Source organism: Rattus norvegicus, chromosome 4 (genome assembly GCF_036323735.1).
Source record: "Rattus norvegicus strain BN/NHsdMcwi chromosome 4, GRCr8, whole genome shotgun sequence".
NCBI classification, from domain to species: domain Eukaryota; kingdom Metazoa; phylum Chordata; class Mammalia; order Rodentia; family Muridae; genus Rattus; species Rattus norvegicus.
In genome coordinates, this window is record NC_086022.1 from 104,358,580 (window position 1) to 104,380,758 (window position 22,179).

The following is a 22,179-nucleotide window of genomic DNA, read 5'->3' on the forward strand; positions in this document are numbered from 1 at the left end:
GCAGGGATGATTGAGGTGATTCTAGGTGTTGATATCTGGTGTTGTTTTTTGTTGGGTGCATGTTCTGCTCCAGTCTCAGGATCTTAGGAATGGGAGGTGGGTGTGGCCTGCCCTGTAGGTGCTTCTGAGTCACCGCCCAGAGTGTTTATTAAGGTTAACTTGCTTTCAAAGAAAAAAACATAGTGAGATAATGCGACACACACACTAGAATGTCTCAAAAAGATAAGCAGTGACCAGACACTGGCAAGGGTAAGAACTACTGGAATAGCCACACACCACTAGGAGCATGTCCCACACATGGTACAACTCCTTTGGAAATATCAGGTTATCATAAACTTAAGCATACATCTACATATTAGCCAGTTATTCTCTATCTGGGTACTTATTGAAGAGAAATACAAATGTAGTTCTGTACAAGTCATACTTGTGCATGACTGTTTACTTCCAACTGCATTACCTTTAGCAACACCCATAACAATCGTCCCCTCCACTTTCAGTAGAAGAGCCCTGCTTTTACTTAGAGTGGCAGTACACTTCTCCTGCAGCTAAGCAAGGCTGTTGGAAATGGTCTGACCTGTGCTATGCAAATACTAATTCCCTTGTTGGGCTTCTATTCTTAAGTAAGGGTGAGTGCAGGTGGCCACATGCTCCTGACCTTTCCCCTATCCCCTAAAGAATTGCTGCTGGAGTTGCTATCCCGAGATTGTGAGGTGACAAGCAGAATGTCATTCAGGAAGGAGGGAAAGAAAAAGCACAAATCTACGTCACTGTGGGGGCTGTGGAGGAAAAAACCTCCTTAGTCATGGGAGAAAGACTCCTGTTACTTACAGTCAGACATGATGTCAAAGACTCTGACTCTCTTTTAATGGAATGAGTTTGCAGTTTGTGAATCTCAAATCCATCTCACAGACCTTTTAAACCAAGCCTGTTTTAGATCTTAATTGTTCAGGCAAGTTCTGGCTCAGGACACTTCAGTGCCTTCTTTTCCTAGCTTGGACTCACTGACCAGCTGTTCTGCTGAGGACCCACTTCCTTCCACGTCTCCCAAACACTCAGACCCAGGTCCTTTACCTATCACCATGATGTGCTATGTTGACCTAAAACTGGCAGGCTTCCTTTTCTGCCTTTCACGCTATTACCCAAGTCAGCTGCTTCTGAGTCATGACTGTTTTCTTTTTCCAAAATGGATTTCCTTGTCATTTTCCTGAGTATGGAGAAAATAATCCTTATTAGCCTTGCCCATCACTGTTCTCTTATGGCACTCCAACCATCAGAGAACTTATCTTTGTTTTTATAAATAAACAAAGCACATGCCTAATCACTAATGTCCATCTCCCTACCAGGATAGCTGTTAAGCTTCAGGAGAACAAGGACACATTCTTACTAATTAATACATGCAGGAGCCATGAGACGCTCCCTAACTTCTAATGAAATAAATGCATGAACAGCACCAAACCGTTTACATCTCTTGGAGATGTCGAGCAGATCCCCAGTTCATTAATAGCCTTCCTCAATCCCTGATCACTTCATGAACATTTTACAAAACCGTGACGACTGTCTGTCTCCACTAACATATAGACACTGGCTCATTTTTAGTTACAAGCCGTTACAAGATGTATTAAGGCTCGTTTTTCATCTGATGTTAACTTTCATGTCATTTGTAATAATCTATCACACACTTTTGAGTGAGTAATTAGTCAACTGGCTTGAGTTATTTCTTAAATCTACTTTCTCTATGTTTCAAAATAATTTTTTCTCCAGGGGCGCCTCCTGATCTCTGCCTTCAGAGTGGAAAGCAGATTTGTCTCTGTGTCCTCAGACAGGCTAGGATGCTGCTTCCACAGCTCCCGCCATCCTTTCTTCCCGCTTGTTTATTTCCTTTTCATCCTTGGATATTTATTGATTCATCTGATAAATATTTATTCAATGCTTAGTAGTAACTACTTGAACTTAAAACTGCATTGATGAGCAAATGATCAAAAAACCCTTACAAGCAAGTAGAGGTATGTGGGCAGTAGACAGAAGATGTAGTATGTGTAGCATTTAAAGTCCGAGAGAAATAAAGCAGGGAAAAGAGCACAGGTGGTGAGGTTGTGAGGACTGCAGTTTAAATAAGGTGACAGGAGGTGCCTCGCTGGAAAGGTACTATAACTTTGAATAACAGGAAAACACAACTTTCTGGTGTCCAGATTATACACTGAAATCTGTCCTTCCCCCTAGGTCTGTATGTTGAAATCCTAACCTGTAGTATCCCAGAACACAATTTGGAGATAAGAGCTCCCAGTAGTTGAGTAATTAAACTAAAACCCCAGTGCAGAGTTCTAATCCAGTATAGCTAATGTCTTACCTAGAATAAGAAGAAAGGAGGGGGTGGGGGGCTGGAGAAATGGCTCAGTGGTTAATAGCACTGACTGCTCTTTCAGAGGTCCTGAGTTCAAATCCCAGCAACCACATGGTGACTCACAACCATCTATAATGGGATCTGATGCCCTCTTCTGGTGTGTCTGAAGACAGTTACAGTATATAAATAAATCTTTAAAAATTTTTAAAAAAAGAAGAAAGGAGGGGATATTGCATGTCTAAAAGCATTTATTGCTCTTGCACAGAACAATAGTTTGGTTCCCAGCATTCACGTCAAGCAGCTCAGAACCACCTGCAACTCCAGCTCCGGGGATCATATGCCTTCCTCTGACCTCCACAGGCACTGAGCTCACACAGACAAACCTATAGAGACCCGCATATACACATATTAAAAATAATTAAAGTAAAAAAATTACATTAAAATTTACATATATATAATGGTATTCTCCACCTTCCAATTCCTACTTACCTCCCTACTCGGCCAACTTCATGTTGTTTTTCTAAAATAGAAACAGGAGAAAAAGACAACCAAAAATCAAAGCAGACAAGCAAACTGAAAAAAAAATTAATATAACAAAAAACCCTCCCGAACCAAACAAAGAGCACAAAAAACGGCATACGTTTTGTGTTAACCTAATAAGTACTTGTAGGCATGGCGCCCACCCTGGAGTGTGGCTGATAAACCCAGTGAGACTCCATTGGAGGAAACTAATTTCCCCTTTCCCAGCAGTTATCTTACAGATAGCTTCTTGATTTGGGCTAGGACTTTGTATCCACTTCCCGTCGTCAGTGCTGGGATTTTGTCTAGTTCCAGCCTGTGCAGGTCTTTTGTAAGCTATCAGAGTCTCTGTTGAGTCCATATACGCAAAAATAGCACAAATGTTCTTGGATTTACGACCCACTCCATAAGATGGAACCCATAGCTGCCGTTGCTGCTGCTGCCACCGCCGCCATGGTGAAAACCCTGAAACTAGATAGTCACATGCTTAGGGACAAACTTACTACTATTATTCTGTTATAAGGACATAGCAATAAAAGGACTACTGACGCCATATTGCTATACCATCGAGTAGAGCATTGTTCATCCTCATCAGAGAAGCTTCCTCTTGCAATAGACAGTAATTAACAAAGAGATCTGCAACTGAACAATATACAGAAAGTTAGATACTCTGGAGCCCTCTGCCCCAAAATAGGATACCTGTATCAAACCTCTCCCCTCTCAGGACTCATCATTTTGCATAGAAGAAGAGGTGGGAAGATTGCCAGAGCCACAGGTAGCAGATAGCACCAAGGAAAGAGTTTCTTCCAGACACAACAGTACTACTATATATATGAGCTTAAAATAAAATCTTCAAAAATAAATAAAAAGAGAAAGGGGATCCATATGAGCAGAGGAAAGTTCACATGAAGAGGCAGTAGAGTGGGCACTTGCAAGCCAAGAGGGGCCTCAGAAGAAGTCAATCCTGATGGCTTCTGATGGTGGAATTCTAGCCTCATATGCTAGAGGGAATTTGCTCTGACAACCCCAGAGAACTAATATATAGGCAAGAACTTCGGGTCCTTGGCTTTCATTCTGAGCAAAACAGGGTCATTTGAAGGTCATACCCTGCCCTACAGGGAAGCAGGAAAACAAGGGACAAAATGTTTCATAGAGGAAAGGCTGAGATCCACAGTTGAGACTTGGGACGAAAACGGTACTCTCCTTCGAATTTTTCAAAAATATGTCAGAGTATCAGAGAAATTTGGGTGGAGTTGAGGAGTACTAATGCCTGTGCAGTGTGTGTGAGATGAGAGGGGAAAGGAAGATAAGGCATTTAGAGGTTTATTGTACAGGAGAGCGAAGCAATGTGGTAAGAACTAAAGGGAGACATGGGTTTATATGGATTGAGGCCGGGTGGAAACAGTAGTGTGCTTCGTGCACATGCAGACCAGTGTACACAAACTGCCAACGTCTTTAAAAATCTTCCCAGTGCTTGGTTGGCGTTCTGAACACACAGCTGAAGGAAGCAACCCCTTACTCTCCCACACGCCTGCTCTGATCTTCAGGGTATTCACAACTACTTTAAGAGAACTTTAAATGCGTTGGTTAAACATTCAAACCTTCTCTACTTTGGCCGTTTGTCGTTTAATTTCTCCCGAGAGCACTGTAAAGCATGCCAAACCAACCAGGAGACTTAATAAAATTCTGGGATTGTGAGACCTTGGGCAGATACTTAAGTGCGCCAGGCCTGGGATCCTCCTTTATAAACAGGTAAGAGGCGCTCCGGGAACGCTGGGTTATCTGTTCTACTGATCAGTGTCATCTCTATCAAAGCTGTAATTGTAATTCTTAATACCTTCCTAGACACTAACTGGACGACTTCTGAACTCGTCTTTTCTCTTCCATCCACTTCTAAGGACACATGACTTGTGCAGTCACTTCCCCCCAACCCGCATCCCTTCTTTCCAAATAAATTCGGCTTGGGAATAGCAAAAGCATCTATCCCTTTAAGATCGGCCACCTCCCGGCCACCCGGGACTCCTTTCCACTCTTCTTTCTTTCACAGGGGACTGTCCTCTTCACACTCAGAATCGGCCACGTACTAAGTGCCGCTTCCAACCAATCAAAAAGCAGTTATCTCAGGCCTTTGAGGGGCATCCACTTACACCAATAATTTCCAAGCCTTTTCCAGCGCCTCACCTTGAGGGGCGAGGCCAATCACAGAGTGGACCAATCTGTTCCAGAGAATGCATTCGGGAACTGGAAAGATTCACCAGTCACCTAAGAGGACTCTGGGGAGGGGCATTTCTCATTGGTCATCGTTTCCGGAAAAGGGCCGGACTTCCACACGGAAAACTACAATTTGATTGGTAGGTATAATGTTGACAACAAGGAACGCGGCTGCCTGGCTCAGAGTGACAAGGCGCGCAGCCAATTGCAGAGCAGACACACGGAACCCTCGCTCAATGGGCGATGTCTGTACAAGGCTGTCACTCAGGTGGCAGTGGCTGAGACGTGGCCGGGCAGCTCTGCTGCTGCGGCGTGAAGTCGAGAGGCGTCGGGGTCCGTGGTGCGCGCTTTCGGTGCTCCAAGGCTCCTAGCGGCGAGACGGGCCGGCGCCGACCGCAGGGTCTCCATGCCCGCTCGTGGGGCGGGCCGCTGATGGAGCGCGCCACCCAGCCCCGACCGCGCGCGCTGCTGCTGCTGTTCCTGCTGCTGGGCTGCGCGGCGGGGATCTCAGCGGTCGCGCGCGCCCGCAGCTTGCTTGCTCCCACATCGGATACGGCATTTGGCTTGGGGGCAGCAGCCGCCCCTACTTCAGCCGCGCGGGTGCCTGCGGTGGCTACGGCCGAAGTGACCGTGGAAGACGCCGAGGCATTGCCCGCTGCCTCCGGCGAACAGGAGTCACGCGCGACCGAGTCCGATGACGACGTGGAACTGCGGCCTCGCGGCAGGTGAGAAGTTGGGAACCAGGGTCCGGGCACCTCTCGCAGGGATGCGAGTGACTGCGGACAAGCAGAGAGCCGCGCGACACTTTCCTGCCCGCCTCTGACCTCCTGCCTGGTCCTGACTGTGGGAGGGCAACAGCATCTTCAAAGGAGAATGAGGGATGCTTGAAGAATGCAACACCCGGCTTAGGGAAGAAAGTCACTTCCCCGCTTTCATTGTTTCGGGCTTTAATCATATGTCTGGTCCCTTTTACACTCCCATTCCCAAATATTTGACTCGTTCTGTCCTGATTCTGTTGCGACAGGTGTTTTGAGAAAGGACTTTCAAAAGAGATGCCCACATTTATCCTTCAAATACAAGTCTGTTATGGCTCCCGGTCGAGGGTTCTGATTTTCTGTTTCTAATTGAGATCTGCAGGAACACCTGCATCAGAATTACCCGGGGGATGCTGGTTAAATGGACAGTTTTCTAAGCTCCGCCCCGGGTTTACTTAACCAGACCTTTTCTGGGTAAGAACCTGGAATCTGCGTGTTGAACAAGCCCTCTCAAGAGCTCTTGAACACACAAGTTTAAGAAGTGTGGTTGAGTTCTTTTATACTGGCAGTTCTGTGGTATTTAAAGGGGGTTAGCATAGCTTATTTCAGTTGGATTTCTTAGTCTTACAGACTTACAAATTAAAGAGACAACTTTTAAAGCAATTTTCAAAGTCTGCACAGAATGTAAAATACCTTTAATAAAGTATTTTTCAGATAGCATGTGTGGAGAAAGTGGCACTATTTAATAAAAAGAATGCTAAAAGAGCATTAGGTAAATTAAGAGCCGCATCTAAATTAGAACACATCTAAGTTTGTAACATAGAAGTTACTAGATTATAACAAGTATCAGAACCTTGATCTATGTACCAAGTGATTTCCAGAAATAGAGTAAACCCTAAAATTGTCCATACACCATTTGAATGCTTACATTTAAGAGTTTTTAAGTAGTAAAGAATACACTTTTCATCTATCTGCTAATGTATGCACTCTCCCAGATGAGTGAACCAGTTGTGCAGAGTAAATTACATGGAGTAGAGTGAAATATTTCGTTTTCCTTAGAACACACACCTGCAGTGGCAGAGGCTTACCGAAGTTAAGCAGAGCCCAAGATTCACTGGGGCTATGGAGGTAGAGCAGGAAGTCCCTGCCCTTGGAAGGAATATGCAGCCTAGCAGTCAGGATGAAGCAGAAGGTCTTAACTGTAGGGCAGTTCAAATGAACTGTCATGGCTGATCCACAGTTTTCTGGTGTACGTTGTGTAGGGCAAAGGGGTGAGGTAGGTTCGTAGCTAAGAGATTGCAGTGACAGAATGATCTGGTTCTTTAAAATGGGTAGAATTCTGATAGATGGTGGATTTAAGACAGCAAGAAGAATAGGGTTTGGAAATTATCTTGAGACCATTTTGGGGTGTGTGTGTGTGTGTATTCCGGTCCTAACAGCATTCCCACTTGGAAACATGTTAGACCTCCAGATCAAGTACCTCCCAACTTAACTGAGCATCTGAATTCTAATAGATCACCGTATGATTTATATGCATATTAGTTTGAGAAATCCTAATCTTGAATGGTCAGGTCTATGTCTCTAGTGACAAGGTTTACTGAAACTCGAGGTAAGGATACTAGTATTATATTCTATTATATGGGACTAATATGAATGAGAGATAGTTGAAGCAAAATCTTAGTTCTTAGTTAGCAAGTGAATTGGTCTTCGTCTCTTGCTACACCTGTATAAAGGTCAAGAGTCGGTGGCCAGAAAATGATAACAAACAGGAACCTCGGGAGGTTAAGAGACTCTGGGAAAAAAAGGTAAGGGATGTTGGTCCTGATGCCTCAGAGATGCAAGTCATACAGGCTGATGCTTGGCAAGAAGGTGAAAATGAAAGACTTCAGCTAAAGGGAAGACAGGCAGATAGCTACAGTTATAATGGGGGAAAGGTGCGTACAGGAAAGCCCCAGGAAATCTTACAGAAAGCAGCCACACAGCTGACTAGGGCGGAGTATAGCCCTGAGTCTGGAAAAATTTGGTGATGAGCACACTGAACAGTTTCAGCAAACCAGGGAAGTCAATTGCAAAAGGTAAGGACTACTCTCTTTCTGAATCACTCCTATCTTTCCTCACTGATAGTCTACCAGGAGGAAGCCAGTATAGACAGTTGCAAATGAAAGAAAGGATACCATACAGGAAAGCAAGGTGGCTCTTGCTTGTAATCCCAGCACTTGGGAGGCCAAGGTAGGAGGCTTGCAGTGAGTAATAGTTACAAAGGGCAGCAAAGGATCTGCTTGTCAATCGGGAGGACCACTTTCTTCCCTACTCAGACACAAGTGAAAATAGAGGAAGTGTGCCGGGAGGAGAGTGTGTGTGCGCGATCGCTGTGAACAGGACCGCACAGTAGTGTGGAGTCCACATAGTGTGAATGAGAGAGAACCCACGGGTGTCAGCGTTTTGCCTTCGTACTCTACACGAGTCAAACATCTGAAAACATTAGGACCGTAACAATAGAGCGATGTCCCGTTTGTTTCGAGGGGAGGCCTGGAGGGGCAGAACCGAGTTAGCCAAGCGTTGACTACAAACAGCTGTGAAGAGCTATGAAGCTTGCAGAAGCCGGGTCCGGGTTAAGGTCTGCATTTTTGTGCCTTGTCTTTTGATGCTTAGCAAGATGGGACCTACAGAGATTCAGTTCTTTCCGGTGATCCTCCTTACCGGTGCCTGCACGCTCGCTCCGGCATGTGACTGATTGGATAAACGTCCCTTTTCCAAAAATGTAAACTTGTTTTTCTAGTAGCAGTCTCCGGAAAGTTTTCTTTTAAACTTTACACTGGTAAATGGTATTTCCCCACCCCGCCCCGCCCCACCCCCCACCGAGAACCCTGGGAAGAATGCTTCAGTCAGACACTTAACTATGGATACTGTTTTGTTACCAGCTCTACTTGCAACGTGTTAACAAATTGCCAAGTGTGACTGGGGGTTCCTGCAGGAGCTTAGGCCTGCGATGTGTTACTTGCTTCCTGCAGTGGGTTTGGCCTGCAAAATGTTATTTGTTTCCTGAAGTGGGTTGGGCCAGTGAGATGTTACTGAGGGTTTCTACCCAGGATCGTTTATCTTCACACTGAAGACGTTTTGAAGTTATAAAGAACTAATCTAATCTTGCACGTCACTCTCACTGCAAAGTGTATTTTCTTTTGCCTTGCTTGGTCTCTCTATTTCCTAACAAAAGTATTACTAAAGGTGACATTTCCTGGTGTCTTTATACACTTGTGCACCTGCCAACAGAAGCTTTTGGCTTGAGATAACATTAAACATTTTTGCAAATGTAAGACGATTTAATATTTCTTTATTTCTCTTTCGTCTCTGTCTTTTCCCAGACTGAGCTGATAAGTGCAGAAAGCTAGTTTTCCTCAGATGTTCGAATTCATAATGTTTTGTTTGTTGTCTTAAGCCCCTTTGGGCTTTCGATAATATATAACATCTCCAAATACTGTGTTGAAAGAGAGTGTTGTCAGCCATGTAGGCCTGTCAGGGTTCACTCTTCCCACTCCAGACTCTGGAGGATAACCAAAAATCCTATTTAAAGAAGAATTTACATGTGACTTTGCAAATAAGTTGTTGTCAAACCGAACTTACTTGGGGCCAGTAAATGGACTAAACACCAAAAGCAAACAAAGAAAGAAAACCTACATAAAAATACAATAACAAATGGTAGAGAACTTGTAAGTTACAGGGGTAAATGTGAGAGGAGGGAATTATGTAGTTTTAAAAATCCTGTTCTGTTTGTGAGTAGATCTTTTGAGTAAATGGCCTCATTGTATGATATGGGAATACTTTTTTATTTTTTTCAAGTAGCCCAGGTTGGCCTTGAACTTATGATTTCTGACCTCCACCATCTAAATACTGGGCCTTTTTCTTTCCTTTTTTTTTTTTTTTTTTTTTTTTAAAGACAGAATGTTACAGTATAGCCCAGGCTGGCCCAAGCTCTCCATCCTCCAGATTCCTTATTGGCATGATTATAGGCAGCTGCCATGATTGTTTGGAAAATGTTTCCATCTTTAAAAGGACTCTCTGTTACTCTCATGTTACCTATAAATTTGCTTAAGCTTCTTCAAGGTCTAGCTGATATCTCAAAACAGTCGAGCATAGTCGACAGCTTTAGGCATTATATTTGCTTTCACTTGAGGCCTGGCTATTCTTATGATATGCTTATACAAGAAGCTTGATTAGAAGGTTTATTTAGCAGTCAAATCCAGTCAGTACTAGTTTTTTTGTACGAAAACACACACTTCCTTTCTTGAATGTGTGTTTTGGTAGAAGATTCTTGGCCCCATAACATACATATATCAAATCACATTTCCAAGTTTGTAAGGTAAGTTCGCCAGAAGGAAATAAATAGAAAATATTAAAGTAAGCAGTTGTAAATCTGTAATTATTCAATCCAGATAATGCCCTCTGTCATCTGTTGGGACTGTCCACAGGAGATAAGACTCCTTTGAAGGAGTTTAGCATCTAGCAAACCTGATGGTCTGTGGATAGATATTCTGAGCAACTTAATCAGAACCAAAGGTTCTTTAGAATTCAGTCAGAGCCAAGGCAGTCTGTGTATTCATTTGGCCTTGGGTCATTTCTTCTAAATTGAGGGCATAATCAAAGTAGTTAGAAGATAAATGACGGGGATGAGAGAGGGCTGGAGAGATGGCTCAGTGGTTAAGAGCACTGACTGCTCTTCCAGAGGTCCTGAGTTCAATTCCCAGCAACCACATGGTGGCTCACAACCATCTGTAATGAGATCTGATGCCCTCTTCTGGTGTGTGTGAAGACAGCAGCAGTGTACTCACACACATAGAAGATAAATGACATTTCTGGAAGAAAGAGGCTGCATATTATAGTAGCATAAGAGGCAGCTTTAGAGTTGACAGACTAATAGGGTTGGGAAGCCTGGAATTCCCCATTCCTGCCCTATGCTTACTTACCGTCTGTGTTCCGAGACAAGTTCCATTTCTTTGCATCTTTCTCGGCCTCCCTGCCTGTATGATGTGGACAATGCCTTTACATCGTGTATTTAATTTGTATAATAAACGTTTCTTTATTTTGCTAGGCTAGGTACTGAGAGCAGAGAGAAGCTCAGGGTCTAGCAGAAATAACTTTGTTTATGGAATTAACTAGACTGTGGTAGACAGTCAGGCATCTTTATGATGCCATGACGGTAAAGAGATTGAGTGTCACTGCCATATAATTAAGTCCTTAAATAAAAAAGTGTCAGGGTAGGAGCTGGAAAGGTGTCTCAGGGTTGAAAACACTTGCTGTTCTTGCAGAGTTCCCAGGTTTGGTTCCTAGCACCCAAATGGTAGCTCACAACCATCCGTAACTCCAGTTCCAGGTGATCTGATACCCTTTTCTGACTTCCGGGGCACCAGGCATATATGAGATGCACATACATACATGCAGGCAAAATACGCATGCACATAAAACATTTTTGTCAAAGAAATGTCAAAGGCCAGAGAAATACTTCAGTAGATAAGATGCCTTCCTAGAGCCTTGATCCCTGGAATCCAGATGAGGCAGCACATCTAAAATCCTTGCACTCCTACTTCGAGATGGGAGGCAGAGTCAGGAGAGTTACCATGATATTGCAGGTCAGCTAGCCTGGAATACACAGTGTCTCGAAGAAACAACAGATAACCCTGTTCCAAAAATAGGTGAAAGAAAACTGATTCCCAAAGTTATCTCGTGATATCCATAGGCTCGTGTGTGAGTATGCACACGCACACACACAAATAACAGTAATAAAATTTGGATTTTAAAAGAAATTCTTTTGGGCACAGTAGACAATAGAATCACACAAGCAAGGGCACATTGGGGGTTTACAGTGAATTTAGCGGGATTTCTACACCTGAACTCCCAGATCACTGTGGATCTGCAGAGGGCTTCTTTGAGATCTGGTGGGAGTCTGTGGACTATAGGGTTTTAAAATAATGTAATGCAATGAGTCATTTGATGAAGAAAGCACTGATTAATAGGCCAAGCCAGGTGTGGTGGCATATACCTGTAATCCCAGCACTCAGAGGCAGAAGGACCATTCAGGGCCATCCTCTACTATATACAATTTATTTGAGGCTATAAGACATCCTGTCTCAACAGAGAGACAAACACGAAAGAGTGAATTTCATTGCTTTGTGCTCAAATTATGTCAAACCTTAGATAATAACTTTAGTTATTTCTTTCCAGAAACCCTGAATATTTGGATTAGTTTTAATTATTTTCTTAAAGCTGGGGACAGTGCAGGCTACCAAGATGGGTCAACAGGTGAAGGGGCTTGCCGCCAACCCTGACCACATGATCTCCATTCCTGGAATCTACTTGGTGAAAGGAGAGAAGCCATAAATTCCTGTAAATTGACCTCTGACCCACACAATTCAGATTTTGACATGCATAGGCTACCCCCTTAACAAACAAAATAAATTATTTAAAAACAAAAACCAGAGTCTTAAGCACTTGGCAAATGAAATATTTGCAGACACAGTGAAAATTGAATGAACAAAGGAACCTTGTTGAAAAGGCTGGAAACCCCTGGGGGTGTGCATGTTGTCATGGATTGAGGGAGGTGTGAGGAGAGGGGATTAGTTTGGCAGAAGAGACTGAAAGTGAGGTTAGGAAAGTACACAGGAGCCAAACTGCAAAGCAGAGAAGTTAATCAGAACTCTCCTCTGGAAGCAGACTCATCAGAAAAGCAAAGAAATGGTCCTGGGCCAGAAAGTACATTGAAGAGGCCTTGGAGATGTCGTGACAAAAACCGAGTCTGTTCCAGGGCCAGGGCAGAGGTAATGAAGAAATAAGTGTAAAGGCAGCTTCGGAAAACGAGTCAAGAGTACATAGCTATGATCTTAATATCTCAAGAGGGTGAGAGAGCAGGTGTGTGACGTCTGCGTTACATGTATGATGGCAAAGTGAGTGGTTACAGTGTGAAGAGAGGAGGAGGTGGGAGGAAGATGTTGGGTGAGAGGTTTGGCTTTCCGAATGCCTGAATTCTTGATAAGGGATGGAACCTACCGCTGAGCTATGGAGAAGGGGATGGCGAACCATGGGTACCATGACGTTGTGTTTGGAGAGAAAACTGGGCTTTGGTTTTCCAGGAAGAGCATGCAGTGCAGACAGAAAGTACCTGCTGGGAGGGATTGGGGCTGTGGGAATGACAGGTGAGAGTGTGCGGAACTGGTCCTCTAGGAAGCAGGGGCCTCTGTGGAACACTTGCTAAGGGGGATGGAACACTGAAACCCTTCCTAGGGGTAGCTGGACAGTGCTTGCAGGGAACCTAAACTGATGCTCTGCTACACTAAAGAAGCAGCGCTTTGAGAAGTGGTTACAGATCACGTTCTAACGAGCCATGATTTCTTGCCTCTTCTATCGCAAGTCAGTTGGCACAGCTGAGCTTAGTGTGAAGTTTACCCTGGATGTCACGATACCTTGTCTTGTGAGCCTTGAGTAGTATGTAATAATTTTTATGGTCAGACAATTTGGGTTATATTGATCTAGGTGAAATAGCATTATTTTACCAACTGAAAAAAAAACAAGGTGAGGGGCTGGGGGGTGGCTCAGTGGATAAAGCACTTGCTACCCTGCAGATGTGAAGACCAGAACCCATACTCTGTGTTCTCTGGGCCCTCAGCACACTGGCTAACTAGACTAGACGGAATTGTCAGGCCCTGGGTTCCACAAGAGGGTCTGTCCCTATAAATAAAGTAGAGGGGCAGAAGAAGTGGCTTAGCATTCAGGAGCACTTGCTGCCCTTCCAGAGGACCCAAATTTGGTTCCCAGCACCCGTGTCAGGCAGCTCACAATATCCTCGAACACCAGGTCCAGGGGTTCCAACAACATCTGGCCTCTACCAGCACCACAAACATGTGACCTACACATGGAAAACAAACAGATGCACATACTACACATAAATAAAAATAAATCTTTTTGTGGGGCGGAGGGTAGGGGACAGAAATCTGGGTCTCCATATAGCCTTGGCTGGCCTAGAACTCAGTATGTAGACCAGGCCGGCCTGAAACTCAACAGAGGTCTGTTTGCTTCCCAAGTGCTGGGATTAAAGGCATGCACCACCAAACCCAGCTAAAAATAAATCTTGTTTTTAAATAAAAGGGAGGGCAACCAAGGAAGACGCCAGATGTCACCCTCAGATGTGCACAGGGAGCCTTTATGCATACAGAAATAAATATATGAATAAAAATTATAAAAACTCAAGCTGAGTGAAGCTTTGAGGGGCATAAAGGCAGAGCCATGGAGATGTGTACTGGGTCTGACTTCCAGGCCCTACTTGTGAATTCTTTGACTCTTCAGTAAGCTAAGGGTTTTTATCTTGTTTGAAATAGAGCATTCATGGGGCGATAAATGCCTTCCTATTTCTCCCTCTTTTCCTCCCTCTGTCCCCTGTTATCCCTGCACTCAGCCAAGCTCTTTGACTTGTAGAGTGTGGCTGCTTCTACTCTCTCAGTCAGGGGCAGCAAGCGTGCATCCATGACATAATTCGGTGATCTACAGACCCTCGTGTCTGCATTGTCCCAGTGATGCTTCTCAATTCCAGCTGTAGCACGAGGGATCCTTCCCTTCTGGATGCATGCTGTGGGAAGGAGCCACAGTGAACACTCCTAGTTGGTGACAGCCAACGTGTCACACACCCCAGCCTGTAGCACAGAAGGTCTGGGAGGGTTTGTTTTGTTTTGGTTTTGTAACACTCTCAGAGCACTCATGAGGCGCGGGCGCGCGCACGCGTGTGTGTGTGTGTGTGTGTGTGTGTGTGTGTGTGTGTGTGTGTGTGTGTGTCTTGACATTAGGAGTTCTAGACCAGCTTGGACAACAGGTAGAAAGTTTACAAGGAATTGAACTGGTCCTTTTCTGTGGTTTGTCATCTGAAGTTATGTAGCAAAATCTTTATTTTCCCAAATTAGTTAAAGGTTTACCACTTTAAAATTCAAAATAAGAAAATTAATGCATAATTTGGCGATTTCATTTATCTTATATGTTTTGGGGATTTTTTTAGACAGGATTTGCTATGTAGCTCAGGCTGGCCTTAAACTTGATATGTTGCCCAGGCTGGTTTTCTGGAGATCCTTCTGTCTTCTGAATGCTGGGATCATGGGGTGTACCAAAATACCTTACAAATTGTGCTGTGTGTGACTTAAGCTGGGTTTATATTAACTTATTTCCCTGGCTAATTCATAGCTTTGCTTTGTGTGCACTGTATATCAAATGCCACGTAAGGAGGGAAGTTGTGCCTCATAATTCTAAACAGGAATGTAATTATATATTTGGAATTGGCATGGTCTTTTTAAAAGATTTAAATTTTTTATCTATGTGTTTGTTTTGTGTGTATGTGCTCCTGCAGTGTGTGCTTGAGCACACACATTTGAAGATCAGTGATAACCTTCAGGAGTTAACTGTCTCCAGACCATATGGGTCCCAGGATTCAAACTCAGGATGTTGAGCAATCATCAAGCATCGTTACCAGCTGAGCCCGCCATACCCTTGCACGGTTTTTAAAGCTGGCAAATAAACCCAGTGATTGCTAGTGTTCAACTAGGAGTCGACAACAGTGTTCCACACTTTCTTTCATCCAATGTGCATTTATAGTCTGCTGTGTATCTAGGATGTATGCCCCAAGCAAAAAAGAGACAACAGTAAGAAAAATCATTGTTTGAACATTTGAAGGACTCACATAGTTGTCTTGACTTTGGATATAGCAACTTTGATTAGCCAAGAAGCCCGTAGGTAACTTCATTATAGTAGGTAGACATGTGTACCCAGGGGAAAGGCCTAGAGCCAGAGATGAAAAATTGGGAATTGCCAGCACGGAGATGTGTTTAAGCTGTGAGACTGACTGGGATCACCAAAGTAGTTAAACACAGGGAGAAATTATTTTAAGAGACTAGAAAGATAAAGAGGAACCAGAAAACAAAACTGAGAAAGAGGATCAGAGACTTGAGTGAAAAAATAATTTTTTCATTTTTCAAAATTTTTATAATTACATAGTTTTTCAAACTCTTCCCTCCTCCAGTTCTTCTCACTTACCCCAGGCCCCTTTCCTCTCTCAGATTTATGGCGTTTTTACTTTGGCACACACACACACACACACACACACACACACACACACACACGCACGCACGCACACACTCACATACAATCCTAAATATATAAATACAACCTGTCCAGTTCATATAAAGTTACATCTCAGTTTCAGGGCTGACCACTTGGTATTGGGTAATCACTTGCAGGAGTTGGGGAGCTCTTCCTGGGAAGACGTTCTCCCACTCTCAGCTTTCCCCAGTGGCTAGTAGTTTTTCTTTAGGGTTGTAGCCCTTCGAGCTCTCCCCCTTCCATTGTTATCTTGTCCATTGGTGTCATCCTTGTGCAGGTCTTGTTTAGGCAGCCATATTGGTGGGACTTCAGGGTGTAGTTTCTCTGACATTTCTAGGAGACACAATTTCACAGCAAACTTCCTGTTCCTCAGATTCTTACAAACTTTTTTACTTCCTCTTCTGAAATAATCCCTGAGCCTCAGGAGGTATGATGTAGGTGTAGTGCTTGGGTCTGTGTACCACAAGATCCATGTTCGCTTGTCCTCTGCATTTTAATTGGTTGTGGTTTTCTGCAATGGTCTGCCTGTTGGGTCAGGAGGTGGGGCGGGGGGGCGGGACAGGGCGGGGCAGGGGCGGGGCAGGCTGTTGTGGAACACCCTTTTACTCCTCTGCATTTTAATTGGTTGTGGTTTTCTGCAATGGTCTGCCTGTTGGGGCAGGGGGTGGGGCAGGGGCGGGGCAGGCTGTTGTGGAACACCCTTTTAATCCCGGATGGATCTCTGTGAATTCAAAGCCATCCTGGCCTACAAATTGGGTTCCAGGACAGCAGGGCTACACTGAGAAACCCAGTCTTGAAAAGAAGAAAAAAAAATAAAATAGGAAAATAACCAGGCATGGTAGCACACTTTTAATCCCAGTATTCAGGAAACAGAAGCAGGTGGCTCTCTGAGTTTGAGACTGGTCAAGTCTATGTAACTAATTCCTGGAAAACCAGGGCTATGTGGCTACTTAGAAAGACCCTGCCTCCGTAAACAAACAAACAAACAAACAAATAAATTAGGAAATATGGTATCTTAGAAACCACATAAAAAGTATGTTTAAGAGTTGAGGTAGGGGAAAGTGTGGTTGCGATGTATATGTAAAGAATAAATATTTTTTAAAAATGTATGCATCACAAAGTACAGGACTGATAGTTGGCCCTGAGTGTTTGGCACTGTGAAGATCAGTAGTGACTCCAGTAAGAACGGCTTTAGTATTGTGGGAGTTAGGTTGTAAAAAGAAGCAAGTAAGGGTCTGGAGGGGAGATACAAGAGAGTGGTTTGGTTTGGTTTGTTTGTTTGGTTGGTTGGTTGGTTGGTTTTGCTTAATTTAGTATTTGGAGTTTTCGGATTCTTTGAGAGGGGTCTCTGAGACAGGGCCTTTCTGTGAGGCCTAAGTTGGCCTTAAGCTCTTAATTGTCCTGCCTCAGCTTCCCAGATGCTGGAAATATAGGCATATCCATCAGCCCCCGCCTGTTCTGATTTTAAGTTGGAGGGAATTACAGCAGATTGAATCTTAGTCTTGCATATTCAGGCTGCTCTAGTGAAGTACCATAGACTGGGAGGCTAGAAACAACTGAAATATTTTTCTCACAGTTGTGGATAAGAAAGAGAGGTGAGGGCCAGATGGTACTAAGGGTCACAGGATCAGTGACTTTAACCTGCTCATGCAGCCAGAAAAGTTTCGAGAGTTGAAGTAGGGGAAATATGTATGTAATATATGTAAAGAATAAAAATTAAAAAAAAAGTTTGTTTGGGGTCAAAGAGGAGGAAGGAAGCAGGAAGGAGAAGGGCTGGTGGCTGTGACAACATGCTTGAAATGTGGTCCTGACAGAGTCAGGGGTCTGACAGCTGGGACTGGTGCAAGGTAGAAAAACTCAGAGAACGAGGTGAAATAATATAAGGTAATAAGGCAGTAAGCAGCTAAACTATCCAGGAATAATCTGGTGACCTTTGTAAGGATTAGCACTGGACCATTAGGAGAGGTGGTGGATGGGACAGTCTGACCTTATTTTCAGGGAGAAGTAGAAGAAAATAAGCCAGAAGTAGCAAAGAGATAAAAACCTGGTAGTCAAGACTCATGATAGCAGACTGTCCTCTCTTCCATAGGGAAGCAGTATTCTTAAAGTTCTAGGAAAGCAAGCATCTGAGTGAAAGTTTAGGGAGGGTCCAGGGCTCAGTCAATAAAGGCTTACTGTGTGAGCATGAGGACCCAGTGTGGTGGGACACTACCATAATCCAAAACCCTGGGGAGGCAGAGACAGAGAAACCCCTGTGACTCTGACCTCCACACAGATGTACATGTACACACATACAAGAAGGTTGGGGGAGGGGATTGCCAAGGAATGGATCTCAGGAGGTGGGGAAAGGGAAGAGGAGAGGACTCAGCCAGGGGTATTTCCATCTTGATCGTAGTAAGGATGTGGGAGGAAGGGACAACTAGGAATTGGGAGCTTTTCATCAGAGACTTGAGCAAATACAGGGTATAGTGAAGTTTGTTGTCCTGCTCTGGAGACAGATTGGTGGCAAGAACGTAAATGTTGAGGGGCAGTGGTTTCTCTGCTTTTCTTACTGCTGGATGGGACCAAGTTTCTTTCAGACACGAACTAAATGCAAGGTGTCTTAGATTGCTTTCCAATTTTGTTCTATTCCTTTTTACAGGTCCTTAGTAATCATCAGCACTTTAGATGGACGAATTGCCGCACTGGATGCCGAGAATCATGGGAAAAAGCAGTGGGATTTGGACGTGGGATCTGGTTCCTTGGTTTCATCTAGCCTTAGCAAGCCAGAGGTAAGAAAACTCAGGTTGTAAGGAGAATCGCTGCTGATTCTTGTGAAGCTTGAGCTTAGAGCCTCAATTAGAGACTTGAACAGTCACTTCTCCTCTCTGTAAAATGGGGCGGATGACAGCACCCACATCTTAGGACTGCTGCAGGCGTTAAGTGTGTTAATCATATTAGTAACTGAGGAACTGCGTCTGCTATGTCATGTAACACATTATCTGATGGATAACACGATCATCTTTTCTTATGGTCATCATAGGATCTCCAAGGAGTAACAATAGTTGGAAATTTCTAGTTAGAAATCCATGTTGCAGAATCCAATGCTTTGTTATTTTCTACATTTTTTAAGTGCTATACATCCTAATATTCTTTTTTATGTGGTCCAAACCCGGTCACTTAAAAATGTGCGTGTGCGTGTGTAATTAAAGAGGTCCTCAGAGAGAGGACACAAGCACATAGGCACATATGCCATGTTGCACATGTGGAGGTCGTAGGTCAACCTTGTGGAGTCAGTTCTCTCCTTCCGCTGTGAGTTCTAGGGATTGAACTCCAGTCATCAGGTCAGGTCTATATGACAGGCACCACCGAGCAATCTCTCCAGTCCTAAATGTATCACATTTCATTGAATTTTATTAATTGCAGAAAACCTGTACTTAGCTCTAGAATGTGAAGAGCACAGATTGAAACCACGCTTCCAAAACTATTCTGACTCTGCCCCTTAGCAGCGAGTTCTTCGAGGTGAGGAATAGCCCACCCCAGTGAGATGGGATGGAGAGGGGCCCAGAGGGAATAAGCTTATTTTTCAGTATTTGGTCTTGCCTCTGGGTTGCCTCCTCCTTCTGAGCTTTAGTCTGTAAATAAATCCATCTGTCATGCAGTCAGTCGCCTGCCTCCTCCCACATCTAATCGTCCCTAGGTGTGGACACCCTCACAGTAGTCGTGTCTTTAAAAAGTTGGGAAGAGACAAACGCTGGCATGAGGGGTTTAAGAATGACATTGATGCTCGTGGACGTGTGCACTGGATACACCGCTACCAGCCTCCTTTCTGTGACTACACATCCTGAGTCTTCCAGCAAACCCAGCCTGGATCGTTCTGCTGCACTGAGGGAAGGGGTGACGTAGGGACAGTCTTACTGAATCTCCACACTCCCCGTTTGCTAGACTTGGAGCATCGAGCAGTGTTCGTCACGCTCTTATTTTTGTCAGACAGTATGAAGAAGTGTGTTCTGAGACTAGTGAGAGTCTGTTTATAAGAAGAACTAACACTAAGAGCAAGTTGACTTTCTTTAAACTGAAATCAGGTTTTATGAACAGTATTCAGGGGCTGGAGAGATGGCTCAGCCATTAAAGGCTTGACTCATAACCAAAAATATAAGAATGATATTCAGGCCTGGTGGTGCTGGCACACATCTTTAATCTCAACCACTCAGGAAGCAGAGACAGGCAGTTCAAAGCCACCCTCGTCTACACAGCATGTTCCAGGACAGTTAGGGTTATACAGAGAAACCCTGTCTCAAAAGCCAAAAAGAAAAAAAAAAGGTATTCATATGATTAGTGTTACTCTCACTAAACATGTTTATTTGTGCTCTTCTAGAATTTTCCTCATTTTTAAACTTGATGTGAAAGATGATCAGCAAATTGAGATCATAAACCACTTATATCTGAGGTAATTTTAGTGTGTCGTGTGATTCAATGCATGTGTGTATTTGTAAACAGAAAATCCACACACAAAATTGGGTTGGCTGATGGCATGGCCAAGTGTTTGTTAGTACAAAGAGCTGTACTAATGAGTCGTGCCACCTCTGAGCAAGTGCTCAGGGTCATCTTCAGCTGCATAGCAGGTTTAAGGATAGCCAAAAATGCTCAGTGGGTAAAGCTGCAACTACCCAAGTCTGACAACCTGAGTTCAAACCCAGGGTCCACATGATGAAAAAATGGATTCCCAAATGTTGTCTTCTGACCTCCACATGCACCCTGTGGCTGCAACCCACCCACCCCATGCAAAAACAAATCAATTAATAAATGTAAAAAAATTACATTTTGTGTGTGTGTTTGAGTGTGTGCATGTGCCTTGTCTATGTATATCCAGAAGCCAGAAAAGCGTGTTGTATCTCCTGGAGCTGAAATTACAAGACGTTGTAAGCCACTCTGTATAGGTGCTAGAACTAAAAGTCTCCAGGCCTCCAAAAATTAAAAAACAAAAATTAAAACTCACTATATATTATCTAGTCTTAAATTGTCTACTTTGTAAGAAAAAGAAAATCTAAAGGCATAGATCATTTTATGATAATGATAGCTTAATATATAGATATGTTACTGACATTGTTCTCAGTGTTATATACTTGATGTTCCTTGTAGTACTCCTCTTGGTGTTGCTAAGTCAATCCCATTGTACAAAATGTTGAAAATTGAAACTCAGCTGTGATTTACTTGGAGAATGATAAAGACTTGTCTGGATGTATTGCGTGTGTCTGTCTTGGGGCCTTTTCTATGTTTTCTGAAACAGTCTTACTAGGTATCCCAGGATAGCCTTGCATTGGTATCCCAGGATAGCCTTGTATTTATATTCTTCTGCCTCAGCCTTCTGAGTGTTGGCGTTATAGGCATGTACCATCACACCCAGCTATATATCTGTATTTACATTAAAAAAAATTAAAATAAATTGTGCAGGTAGATGGATCTCTGTGAGTTCAAGACCATCCTGGTCTACGTGAGTTTTAGGCAAGCTGGAGCTATACAGTAAGATTCTGTATGGAAGTAAAACAAGGGAGAGAAGAGGGGAAGGGAGGGAGGAGAGAGAACTCCCAAAAGATTTACTAGTTAATAATAAACCCAATACCTGATAGCACAGCACGCTATCAATACGAAAGAGACATTCTTCTTACATGTTTGCAACCCCCCCCCCCCCCCCGGGTTCTTTAAGACAGGGTTTCTCTGTGTACCTCTGACTGACCTTGAACTCACAAAGATCAGCCTGCCTCTGCCTCCTAAGCTCTGGGATTAAAGGAGCGCACACCGCCGCCACCACCTGGTGACAACTAGATTTATATAGCTGCTTCTTTATTAAATATACTGCATTGTTGCCAGATATGATAGCAAATGCCCATGGTTCCTTCATGGGGAGATAGAGGCCAGCCTTGGCTATTCATGACTTCAAGGCCAGCTGAAATATATGAGACCTGTCTCAGAAAAACCCCAAAAGAACAGACAAAAATTATATTTACTTACGTTTCGATTATATGAAGAAAATTCAACCACCTACATCGGTCAAAGGGAGGAGTATTTTAGTGGCCTTTTGCTTTGTTTTGATACTGCTCCAGAGCAAGTATCTGAAGGAGTCTGAATCTAAAGTCATTAACATTTTAAGGAATATTTTTATTTGTTGTTTTATTTTGTTTTCTTTGTGTCAGGGGCTCACCATGTGCCTCTGGCTGCCTTGGAACTTGCTGTGTAGTAGACCTGCTG

The 22,179-nt window shown here is 43.7% G+C and overlaps 1 protein-coding gene and 1 long non-coding RNA gene across 5 annotated transcripts in view; one reads left to right on the top strand and one right to left on the bottom strand.

Annotated features, from left to right (window-relative positions):
* Window positions 1-2,569: 2,569 nt before the first annotated feature.
* Window positions 2,570-5,220, bottom strand: LOC102549525 (uncharacterized). 2 transcript variants are annotated; one of them, XR_005503638.2, is made up of 5 exons: window positions 5,042-5,220; window positions 3,425-3,502; window positions 3,101-3,331; window positions 2,831-2,861; window positions 2,570-2,724 (listed from the first exon to the last, which is right to left on the bottom strand). It is a non-coding gene; the product is annotated as an uncharacterized LOC102549525 (long non-coding RNA). The 2 variants fall into 2 exon arrangements; XR_005503637.2 differs by having other exon boundaries at window positions 5,008-5,220.
* Window positions 5,221-5,258: 38 nt separating this feature from the next.
* Window positions 5,259-22,179, top strand: part of Eif2ak3 (eukaryotic translation initiation factor 2 alpha kinase 3) — a 61,434-nt gene continuing 44,513 nt past the window's right edge. The window contains exons 1-2 of one of the 3 annotated variants that reach the window (XM_006236624.5): window positions 5,259-5,796; window positions 18,593-18,722. In XM_006236624.5, coding sequence (XP_006236686.1) covers window positions 5,504-5,796; window positions 18,593-18,722 — 423 coding nt within the window. In that variant the 5' untranslated portion in view covers window positions 5,259-5,503. Of the gene's footprint in view, window positions 5,797-18,592; window positions 18,723-20,308; window positions 20,381-22,179 lie in introns of those variants that run through there. The other 2 variants (NM_031599.2, XM_008762977.4) reach the window with 2 other exon arrangements.